This window comes from Kryptolebias marmoratus, linkage group LG1, assembly GCF_001649575.2.
Source record: "Kryptolebias marmoratus isolate JLee-2015 linkage group LG1, ASM164957v2, whole genome shotgun sequence".
NCBI classification, from domain to species: domain Eukaryota; kingdom Metazoa; phylum Chordata; class Actinopteri; order Cyprinodontiformes; family Rivulidae; genus Kryptolebias; species Kryptolebias marmoratus.
In genome coordinates this window covers 34,666,878-34,678,700 of record NC_051430.1, presented here as the reverse complement: position 1 = coordinate 34,678,700, position 11,823 = coordinate 34,666,878, and the positions used below count along the sequence as shown (strand labels likewise).

The window sequence follows — 11,823 nt, the reverse complement described above, 5'->3', positions numbered from 1 at the left end:
TTGCAAAGAGCTGCTACTTTTCTGTAAGCAAACTTAAATAAAGATAAAATAATTTCATTGTGTTCTGTTGGGGCTTCTGCGTTTCGTTGACCCCTCTGGGCCACCGTAGATTCATACAAGTTGCAGATAACGAGGGGTTCAGCGTCTTGCTCAGGGGCACTTCGACACGAGACCGAAGCCGGGAACAGAACCTCCAACTCTGTATTTGGAGACAGCTGCGAAATCAACTTTTCTGGTTTCTGTTTATTTTACAAACTGGATTAAACGTCCATCAGCTTTTTTCCAAAGTGTTTGGATTCTGATCTGGAATTGTGAGTTTGGCCCTTTTTGTCCTCATAAACCACAATCAAGAGGAGAAAAAGGCCTAAATTTAAACTAGTCTCCCTCTGTATCTGAAACTGAGGGAAAAATATCTTAAATAACCTCAGCAGGTGTAACTAAAAAGCTGGACAACGTCGCCCCCTACAGGTCATCCGTGGAAACGCACCAGCCTCAGAGAAGTTTGGGTTTTAATGTTGGGGCAAATATTTCTCATTAAAAAAACAAAAAAACATCATTCTTTTAGGAATTAAATGTGCTAATAATTAAATTTTTAAATTAAATAAAAATTAAATTATTTTTGTCCCATGTTTTAGAGGGGGAACCGATTATTTCAGACGGCTGAAATATTTGGTTCCCCCCTGGTAACTTCTGCAAAAAAAGAACAAATCTCTTCAAATTTACAGGACTTGTTGTCCATGATGAGAGGAATAAACACAGTTAAGGACTTTTTGGTAAATTATTTTTGTCCCATGTTTTAGGGGGGGGGGGCGATTATTTCAGACGGCTGAAATATTTGGAATTTGCAGTTGCACCACAACTGCTTCCACTCACCTCGATCATCATCATCATATGAAATAACTTTTTGTCACAACATAAAATAGTGGCTGGTAAAATATTTGAGTGGCTGGTGGACAAAATTTTTAATTTCCACCCCTGCCCTCCTCCCTAAAAGGGGCGGGGCTTATATTCTGTTTTTCTTAACACTGCAGGAATAACAACAACATACCAGGCTGAAGAAGAGGAAATGAAATTAAACCATTTTTATTTAGATTTTTTGTCTTCAGAGGAAGGGAGGTGGGGGGGCAGCATCATAATCTGAGGGTGGGGGTGGGAGGGGCATTTCAAAAAAAAAAAAAAAACACCTGCAGGGGAATCCAGTTTCTTTGATCTGTCGCCATTTTTACAAAACAATTATCAAAATGCAAAAAGGAGCCGAGCTTCAAGAAGAAGCCGTGACCCCGCCCCCCACCCCATCTCACACACACACACACACACACAAACTGAGACTCCTTACACATCCAGGAAGCGGATGGGGGAGGGGTCACTAGCCCTTGAGATGTTACCTGATGCGCTCGCTGCAGACCGGGGGTCCAATCAGGGACCGGATTACAATCAGTCGTCCCATTCGAGCCGACATGAAAGACAAAGCGCTCTCGGCCGGGATTTCATTTTTTTTTTTTTTTTAAAGGAGTGTGGATATTTAAGAAGCGGGGACGCCACCGCCCGCCCACGTGGCGCGACGCCGCGCTCGTTCGCGGTACTTCCTGTGGATTTTACGCAAAATAAAGGGCTCTTGCGTTACAATTCGTGATCAGGTCGTTGTTTTCTAACAAAATATGAAAATCTATTAAAAAAAAGGTATATTTATATATATAAAAGAAAAAAAAAACAGCTGGCTCTCCATTGTCTTTTATTTTGAAGGCCAGGTTCCAGCAGGAGGAAATTGCACTTGAGCAGCAGGATGGGGTCGCCGGCGTCGGCGTGGTCATTTCTTGCGGGCATGTTTGTATTTGTCCACGTAGGCTTTGACCAGGTTGGCCACCTTGCTGGCGTTCACCTCCCCGCTCTTACTGTGACACACCTGAAAGGGGGAGGGGCAAAAAGAGCTCTGTTAGTGACAGGAAGACCGCCGCGGACGGAAACGACGGAGGCGCTGTCGGCACCTTCTCCACTGCTTTGCGCACGATCTCCTTGTACTCCTCCTTGGTGATCTCCTTCTTTTGGTAAAAGGGTTTGATGGCCGTCTTCACTTCGTTTATCGCCTTCTCTTGGATCTGCTGCTTCTACGAGACAAAGAGGAAGAACTGACACGGTGGCGCTGCGGCGACGACGACGAGCACGCAGCGGGCGGCCGATCGTTACCTTCTCCTTCTTAGAGCTGTCGGCCTGCGCCTTGCTGTGCTGGCCCGGTTGGGTTGTAGACGACGGCAGCGCCTGGCTGGAAGCGGGCTGGGTCGCCGCGGCAACGCCCGCTTTGGTCGGCGTGAGGAGGGCGGACTTGCCGTAGCCGATGACGGCGCTCGCCATCTGGAAAACAAGTCGTGGAGATGTTTCTCGTTCTTTTTATTTTCATTTTGGCGACACGAAGGAATGAAGTACCTGAGTCGTGTGACCGTCGGGCGGAGCCGATGGTACCGCCTGCATGGGCGGCGGCGGCGGTGGAGGGGGCGGGAGGCCCTGCGCGCCGGCGGCGGGCACCTGCAGCAGGTGCACGGGGACCTGAGGAGGCATGGCGTAGGGGGCCGCGGGCTGCAGGGCGACCGGCAGGACGGGGTACTGATGGTGGTGGAGGACGCCGAGCTGGTGGGGCGGCGGAGGGAGCACGCTCATCACGGCGACTGGGGCGTTACCGGGGACGACCTGCACCTGCGGAGGGGGCGGGGCATCGCTCTTCGGTGGATCTGGGGACAAAAAGACGTGAAGTTAAAGAAATAAAGCGAAGGAACGGGACCGTTCGCTCCTGCGTGGCGTGCAATAAGAGCCCACCTGCCGCCGCCGCCGCCTGTGGCTCCTCCTCCTGCCGGGTCCAGCTGCTGGGTCCTCCTCGCTCTCGTTTCGAGTAATAATCCTGCACGTCGGCGGGCAGCGTCCTCCTGACGGCCCAGCTGGATGCCGAGGACCAGCCGGAGCGGTCAACCATGGACTCCGGCTCGGACTCTTTCCTCCGACCGCCGCCGCGGTTCTCGTTGAAGCGGCTGTAGGAGTCGTTCCCTGAAGTGTTTCCTGTACCTGAGAAGTTGTTTCTGGGCTGCCAGCGGCTGTCAGCGCTCTCTTCCTGTTGGCTGTAGAAGCTACGGCCGCCGGCGCCGCCGCGTTCGAACCCTCCGCGGCGGCCGCGAGGCTCTCCTCCGCTCCTGCGCTGGTCTTCCCAACGCGAGCCGGCGCCGAAGCCGGAGTCCTGGTTCCTGCTCTCGCCTTCGGCCTTCCGAGTCTTTTCCGTGACCCAGTCAGGATTCTCTGACCAACCTTGGCGTTCGAGCGAACTCTCGGCGGGGACGCCGTTTTCGAAGCGGCTGGCGCCTCCGTGGTGTCGCCGCCCGTCATCCCCCCCAGACTTCCATCCGCCCCGGCGCTCCTTCCTCTGGGGGGACCGCTCCCTGGACGCTGCCCGCTCAGGGCTGGGGGCTCGCCTGTAGGATCTTGTTCTCGACCTGGACCTGGACCTGGACCTGGACCTGGATCTGGAGCGGCTCCTGGATCGCCGCCGCCTCCTCTCGCGGCTGCGGTTCCTCCTAGGATAGTCTCGCTCTGCGTCCCTGTCCCTGTCTCTGTCTCTGCTGCGAGCTCGTGCCGGCCGGCTCAAAGGCACGCCGCCGTCGCGCTCCCTCGACGGTGAGTGCCTGGCCGGGTCCCTCTTGGCGTCTCTCTGAGGGGACCAGGTGGAAGTGGGCGAGTGGAAGCGGGAGCGCCGCTGCTTGTCGCTTCTCCTCTCCTGACTCCGCTCTCTCTCCTGCTGTTCCGTGGCGCTGGCGTCCTTGGCGACTTGAGCGTTCCGATCAGTAGGAGGAGTCTCCGAAGCGGCGGGGGAAGTGTTGATGCTCGGAAGACCCGAAAGGGAGTTGCTACCGTGTTCGCTCGATGGCGAGCTGCAATCCATGGGCACCACGTTTGTGTCATCTTTGGATGTGCCGTTGTCGCTGGGCGCGCAGTTACCCTTCGGCGCGATGTCCTCCACCTTGAAGATGGCGTCCCCGTTAGGCGAGGCGCCTCCTTCACCCTTGATCGAGGAGCCATCCCCCTCCGGCATGACGTCCACCCCATTGGGAGAGACGCCACCTTCGGGTGAGGCGTTCTCCTTCCCAGCGACATCGTCCCCGTTGGGCGAGGCCCCACTCCCGGCTGTGGCGTCTTCTTTTGGCGAGGCGTTCTTCTCGCCGCCTGTTGGCGAACCAGGCTGCGGTTCGTCTTTGTGTAAATCCACCTTCAGCTCCTCTTGTTCTTCGGACCCTTCTGACCGAACACACATCTCTGCGTGCTCGTCCTCCGGCAGAGCGTTCTCCGAGTCGTCGTTGGAAGAGGAGGTCCTTTTCGGGGACGCATTTTCTCCAGCCGTCTCTTCGTCCTCGTTTTCGCTCTGGTTGCGGGCCGAGTCCGAGGGACTCGAGAGCTTACCGCTCCCGTCGTCGGTTCTCTTTTCTTGCGGCTCGCCGTCGCTCCGCCCCACGCTGTTCGGAGACTCCGAGAGCCCCTGCTCGCCGGCGGACTCGAAGCCGCTCCGCTCCTCTCCGAGGCCACCTTCGGCATCTTTAGTTTCGTCTTCTTGTTCCGCCGCCTCGCTTTTCTCCTCCTCCTCCTTCTCCTTCTCCTTCTCCTCCTCCTCCTCCTCCTCCTCCTCCTCCTCCTCCTCCTCCTCGTCGCTTGCTCCTGGGCTGCTGGCGGGTTTCCCCTTGGCTTTCCTTTTGCCGCCGGCCTTTCGGTTCGTTACCCGCTTCCCCTTCCTCTTGGCCGGCGCCGGAGGCCGCGTGGCCGGCTTGCCGGACTGGCCGGCCGACGAGTCCGAGTCCGACACGCCGGACTGCGGCGGCGACTTGGAATCCGACGTGGGCGTTTCCTCGCTGATTCTGCTATTGCGCCTGGATCTTCGGGAGGGCAGAGACGCTTGTTCTTTGGTCGGTGCTTTGGAGGTCGAAGACCTGCCGCCACGCTTGTCTCCTCCTTTGGGACACGTGACGGCACAGACGACGCCCTGGAACACTGAGGGAGGCAAAGACACGGCTGTGAAGAGAACCGGTGAGACAAACGAGACAAAGAGTCTGGAAACCTTCAGCATGGTGCAAAAATACCATAACTCAAGGGATGAGCCAGTGCTGCAGTGCCAACAATATTTAGAACGTAGCCAAATTTAAATAATACAACCTAAATTAATTCCATTTAAATTATATTTAATGGCTGCTTGTCACAAAAACATTATTTATGCTCCTTTATCTATTTATAGTTGCAGACTAAAGGTCATCCACGGCACCAGGTGTTGTTTCTAAATCCGTGTACGGTTCGTTCTTTGTTTTTTTCCTTTCAAAATAAAATTGCAAAAACAAACCAAGCATGTGTTGTTTTTTTGGGTTTTTTTTCGTTTTAAAACGAAATTAGAAAAACGGCAATTGCAAAAATAAAAAAGCGGTACGTTTTGTGTTTTTGTTTTTTTTAAACTGCAATGGTTAAACCAAAGACGAGCTTTTATTTTGTTGTTAATTCAACAGGACCTTATGGCGGAACCGGAAATGAAGACCTGAACTCCCGACAGTCACCAGCAGGTGGCGGTAATGTACACCTTCAGTTTCTTTAAAATCCACCAGAAGAAGAACTTTTTCAGTTAGCGCTTCAGAATCTACCAGTTTAAAAATGGATCCGTTTGTCTTATTTAGAGGGAATCGACGCATTTCACTGAGAGCTGATGATCTTACCGTCAACAAGATTTCTTTCAGATTCCAAGGAAGTCAATAAATCAGGACATTACCGCCACCTGCTGGTGACTGCCGGGAGTTCAGGTCTTCGTTTCCAGGTCCCGCTGAATTATCAACAAAATAAAAGCTCGTCTTTGGTTTAACCATTGCAGTTAAAAAACAACAACACATGCTTGTTTTGTTTTTGCAATTTTATTTTGAAACAAAAGAAAACAAAGAACGAACCGAACACGGATTGTTCTCCAGACGGGACTCACCGAAGTGACTTGGGTTCAGCGGCGAGCTGGCGGCGAACGGAGGCGAAACGAGTCCGAATGGAAACGGGCTGCTCCGACCGTTTCGGTGAAAATGTCTGTAAAAAAAACAACCAAACAAACAGGTTTGTGAGGTGGAGAATAAACAAACACAGGCAAACATCAGTCCCTCCAGGATTTACCTCGCTCCGCCGGCAGCAGGGATGGCAGCAGCGTGGGAGGACCAGGGACAGCGCCGCGCCCGCGCTTTGCAGGACTCAAACTCGCCGTCATGCGGGACGTCCTCCGCCAACCAAACAGGATCCGCTCTGCAGGAGCCAATAAATGCAACCATCTCGTTTTATTACACGTTACCATCAAGAGCACCGCTGATGGTACAACAATCCTGAACAAATGAGTCTGGAGTGGCTGTGACCTTGAAATCAATGGGAATCATCCCTGACCCATGAGGTGTCCAGGCAGACATTTCTTTTTTTTTTAATATTAACATTTTTATTAAGAAAGCATATGATATATTACAATGACATAATTATAACATTATATTACAATACAATGCTTTTGCTTTCTTATTTTTACCTTTTCTGTTTAACCCAAAACAATAAAAACACACACGAACTAGGGTGAGGGTGGCGGGGTAGCTGAAATACACTTTTATCATTAATATCACTTTTCGAGTTACTGCACCAATCTATATGATGGCAAGGTTTCAGGCAGACATTTCTACGTGATATAAAAGCTAAAAGACTGATGGAGTTTATTGCTCTAACTGTAGATTTAAATAACCTCTTTACAAATAAGCTTTTCTAGATGACCAACTGAGTAAATAAAGCTGTTAAAAAACACAAAAAGTTGGACTTTTGCTTCTGAACGGTAAAAACAGGAGCAGGCGACTTACGTGTCTGCTGTCGGTGCTAAAGAGACACAAGTGGGCGGGGACCACGCGCAGCGCTCCGTCGCCTTCACCTGGATGAAACAATAAAACCCAACGCTGTGAAAGAGGAAAACAAGAAACAGGAAACCCGTTTCTTATCGATTGTAAATGTCACGTGCAGAAGTGACAAATCTGTGTAGGTATCGGCCGGGTTTCGCACGATCGGTGTTCCTCTGGCAGTGCGAAAGCTAACACGTCGGTTCTTATAGCCCTCAGAGACTCAGAGTTCTGGTTTTTGACATCTTGATCTTCTAGCAGACTAAATGAGGCTCCGTTATACTCCATACGAAGTCAAGCAGTCGGTTCAGGGTCGTTCATTTTCTCACACCTTTCATCGTTCACTAGACAGGAAGCTCCTCCCTCCTCCTGCGGCGGTGAAACGGGCTTCTCGTCTCTCCTGTCCTTGTACAGATTTCTGCTTCTCTTATGGCGAACAGACGTGTTTATTTAACAGACGCCGTTTGGTATTTATATGGCGGCGCATAACGAAGGGAACGCGTCCCTACGCTGGCCGGCCGGGGAGCACTTCCTCCCGGCCGCCACCGTGTCTCTGCGATCTTTCAGCCCCTCCAGGATTTCGCGGGGCATTTTCCTAAAAGTTGCGATGAAAAGATGAAAAGTTGAGCTCACGGCTGACCCGAAACAGGAACTCTAATGTCGGCCAGCCGTCCCTAAGTGAACCGCCGCGCGTGAGAGAAGGGGCCGGCAGAGAACGGCTGGCCGACATTAGCGTTCCTGTTTCGGGTCAGCCGTGAGCTAGACGCCGCTAACTCCGCGGAGCGCGAATATCCAACATCTAACTTCAAACTAACTTCACTGCGGTGTTTTGCTAAAATCTTTGTGGGCAAATGTGAAGCATTAGCGCACAATAAATATTGGGTTAAAGTTGCAGTGTTTTGGGCAAAGTTTGCTTGATTTTGCGTTAATAGTTGCAATCGCAACGTCGAGAAATCCTGGACGTTCTGATCTTCGTAAATTCTTAGATTTATAAGTTTTGCTGGAACAGTCTTAAAGATGGCTGTATTTTTTGACAGCCTCCAGCTGAGAAGCGGTGGACAAAGCTGCGTGACGGAGATCCGACTTCCTGACTTCTCAGGACGACCTTTAACACGAAACAGAAACAGCTTCGGCTCACCTTCTTTCTGCTCAGTGAAGAAGGATCCTCGTCGTTACCTGGAGGAAACAACAACAGGAGGTCAGTCGGAGGAAACAGGTTTTCGGGGAGGAGGGGGAGGGGTTTAATTTCCACGCACATTTTCTCACGAGCCCTCTCGTCTTGGCGTCCGCCGCCCTCTCCGCTTTCTGCCGTCTCGATCTCCTGGCGGGCTTCCTTCTGACAAAACAAAAGCGAGGCGTTCGGGTCCGTCCAGTTGACCGAGGAGAACGGTTCGGTTTTTTTTGGGCGCTAACTCACTTTAAACGGGTTTTCTCCTCCGGGCTCCTGCAGCGGCACCTTTCAGCTTCTGTCTGCGCCGCTCGCCTCGTCACCGGGACCTGAAATCAGAGCCGCCTCGGTTAGACGGCGTCGTCGCGGAGCAACATAAAAACAACGTCTGACAGACTGACCTGCACCAGGCTGAGGTCCCATCTGTAGACGCTCCTGAAGGGTCTTCTGTCCACGGGGCAGGACGGAGACGTCTGAAGCTTTAGAAGAAAACCAGCAGGACTCTTTAAATGAACACGCGGTGCTCAGAAACGACTAAAACGCCTCCTAACGCCACGGCGCCTCACCTCTGCCCACGTCAGGAGACATCCGAGGCAGAAAACGTGGCAGCAGCTGTCGGGCATGGCGAGCTCGCCTCCAGCCAGGACGCCCAGGCAAACAGGACACGTCTCGGCGTCCTCTGCGTCCGAGCCGTCCGGAGGGCCAAGGCCACCTGAACACGCGGGGAGAAGGTTGAGGCGCCACGAAAAACCCCCAACGGGGCGCGACGGTAGTCGTGTGTGATAATCTCACCACTTCCTGCTCCAGTCATGTCCGTCTCCGGGGGGGGGGGACGAGGACGGGGACGGTGTCCTGATCACTACTGAGACATTAAAAAAGGGACAAAAACAAACAGCTAAGAGAGATGAGACAGATGAGAGAGACTGCATTTAATTTAATTTATCGTAATAATCGTGAGATGTTTTATCAGTTATTTTAGGGGGGAAAGTTCAACAGGAAGTCATTAAAGGACACTTTCTGTTCAAGGACACTCGCTGTTCGTTAAGAGCAACAAACGGAACGTTTCTAATAATAATCAGGATTTCAACAAAGATTGAATTAGTCCTGGTTACGTGTCTGAACCGACGACCGTCGCCAAGGTGAGGGAGGACCTGATGGTAGTCACAGGGTCGACCAGCCCAGACGTGACCTCTGACCCGGTCCTGATGCGACTCTGTCCCACTTGTGTCCAGGCCTGATGGAGGAGGGAGACACTTGGTTTGATATTCTAATCACTCCACCTGGACCAGTCCTGTGTTTGTCTCCGTCTCTTTCCTGTCCTCTCGAACCTCAAAGCAGATGGCTGCTCGTCCTGAGCCCGGTTCTGGTTCTGCTGGAGGTTTCTTCCTGTTTTCTTTTCCACTGTCACCAATAAGCTGCTCAGGATGGGAGACTGAGACGGAGTGAAGATTCACCGTAATCAGCAGCGCACGTCTCTGCACCTGAAGCCTTTTATTAGGTGCGGAGACCTAATAGTGCCCACTCCCAATGTGTATACTTTATAAACGCATCAATAGACAAGAAAACACAACAGACCTAAAGTTAAACCTCTAGTGATGCAGGGAGAGAAAGTGAAATAATTTCCATTTTGATGCTCTGACTCACATCGTGACATCATTTTTTTTTTAAGGTCATTTTGATCAATAAATGGAGACAGACTGATTTATCAGCCTTTACTGGCACTGATAGAAACTAGGAGGTAATTCTGTAATTAACACTTAGTCTTCTGTATTAATTAAATGCCTTCATAGTGAACAAAAATAATTACCTTGATGACATCATCATAAGTCGCCGCTGTAGTCTTTTAAGCGTCGCACTTAAATTTGTTATTCTTGTTTTTTTTTAGATGTGTTTTAATGTTGTTATTGTCAGGTATTTATTTGGGATGTTTAATTAAACAAATCAGCTTCATGTTAACACATAAAATTAACTGCTCTTCGTCCAGATAAAACCTTAAAGTGACTGACCTCTGTGAAGAATCCAGGCTTTTTTATTTTAAATTTAAGATGAAGAGGAATCTGAGCAGAAACAGACCTGTTTTTAGCTGGGTTTTAATTCGGTTTAACCTCATTAAAAAGTGAGTCCAAAGTTAAAGTTGGGACGAGGTTTGAACCAGAGATCATGTCAACACAGGCCACTGCTCGGGGGGTTGTTTTCCCAAAACTGTCAACTTTGAGGCCATTTCACCACAACAAGCTAACCTAAAGAAACTGCAGCTCTCAGCCTTCAAATGTGAGACAATAAACCCGAGAAGCAGCTCGGAGACGAAGCGGCTCCGCGGAGGGAAACTTCTGGCAGCACGGCCTGTGAGCAGGAGGCTCCAAATTAGCTCCAAGTTAAGCAGCGACAACAAGCTCGTTGCTGGTTAGCCGGGCTAGCTGGAGACACGACAACGAGCAAACAGGGCTTATTATTAGCCGTGACGGAACCAGTGAAGGTCATAAGTTAGCTATCGGCTTCGAACAACAGCACCTGCTTACGTAGCCGTTAGCATTAGCAGCTAGCTCCGGCTAGCTCCTGTAAAGTGTCGCTACTCACCTTCGACTGCGGCTGCGCCAAACGCCCGCCTGCTACACGGTTTCAGCGTCCAACTTGTTGTAATTTAACTCCGTTTAGTTGCGAAAAATGTTTCCTTTTTTTTTATTACAAACGAGGCATAGATTTCAGAAAAGTCTCTGCCACATGTCTTATAGTCCGGCTGCGAGTTTGCGCCTCTGGCGCCCCCTACTGGCGCCACCGAGCAAAGCAGGCCACAGTCAAACAACAGAAACAGAAACTTCAGCTCTGACAAATAAACAAATAAATAAACATGACTGAACCTTTTAAATACCTTCTGACACCATGTTACATTAAAGCAACATGTAAAACGTAAACATCTTCAGATTTATAACACGGCACTAAATTGTTTTCCATTGAAAAATACATTATAATGAAGCATTTAGGAGTTTATTGGCTGCTTTCCTTTTGGTGTTTGAAGCTTTTTTCTTTTAGTCATTCACATGAGGTAAAAACTTAGTTTTATTTATTGGCTCTAAGACGTTTATGTTCTTTTTAAAATTTATCCAGTTTCTGTTTAACCAAATTAAAGGCCTTGCATGCCCGGAAGCAATGCCTGTCACCCGCCACCCTTGGTGCCAGAGTTTTAGACCAAGATCCTCTTTTGTTGAGAAATGACGGCGTTGGAGCCATTTTGGTCAAACCTGAAAAGCAACATTATACACAATGTAATGCAGAGTATGTTGGGGATCACTCTCAGCTGCTACCACATCAAATCTCAGCTCAATATCTGTAAAACTGGCTGTTATAGACAGTTTTGTGTTTTATAAGTTCGATTAGCTGTGGCAGCCATCTTGAATTGCATTGACTCTGAAAGTTAATCAGCTGTAGATGAATATCTAATGATTACTTCCTGAAAGTTACAATGAAATCCATCCAGCGGTTCTTGAGATATTTTGCTAACAGACAAGCAGCGTTAACTTAAACAGGTAATGGCAAAGATTTATCACAGTGTGTAGCCCTCGGAGTATCTGTTGTGAATCACTCTCAGCTACTACCACACCAAGTTTCAGCTCAATATCTGCAAAACCTGCTGAGTTACAGCCGTTTTCCAGTTTACTAAGTTCAGTTGGCTGTGGCGGCCATCTTGAATTGGATTAACTCCAAAAACTAATCAGCTGTAGAAGAACATCTAATGATCAATTCCTGAAAGTT

The 11,823-nt window shown here is 49.9% G+C and overlaps 1 protein-coding gene across 2 annotated transcripts; it reads right to left on the bottom strand.

Annotated features, from left to right (window-relative positions):
* Positions 1 to 1,448: 1,448 nt before the first annotated feature.
* scaf11 (SR-related CTD-associated factor 11) lies at positions 1,449 to 10,845 on the bottom strand. Of its 2 annotated transcripts, none has more exons than XM_037975153.1 (16): positions 10,651 to 10,845; positions 8,866 to 8,935; positions 8,640 to 8,785; positions 8,475 to 8,552; positions 8,323 to 8,402; positions 8,162 to 8,241; positions 8,044 to 8,081; positions 6,873 to 6,940; positions 6,160 to 6,285; positions 5,981 to 6,075; positions 4,664 to 5,016; positions 2,809 to 4,615; positions 2,422 to 2,723; positions 2,185 to 2,349; positions 1,986 to 2,105; positions 1,449 to 1,903 (listed from the first exon to the last, which is right to left on the bottom strand). In XM_037975153.1, the coding sequence occupies exons 2-16, from the start codon at positions 8,882 to 8,884 to the stop codon at positions 1,808 to 1,810; spliced, it is 3,573 nt and encodes a 1,190-aa protein (XP_037831081.1). In that variant the 5' UTR covers positions 8,885 to 8,935; positions 10,651 to 10,845; the 3' UTR covers positions 1,449 to 1,807. The 2 variants fall into 2 exon arrangements, with proteins under 2 accessions (XP_037831081.1, XP_037831083.1); XM_037975155.1 differs by having other exon boundaries at positions 8,866 to 8,932.
* Positions 10,846 to 11,823: the final 978 nt, after the last annotated feature.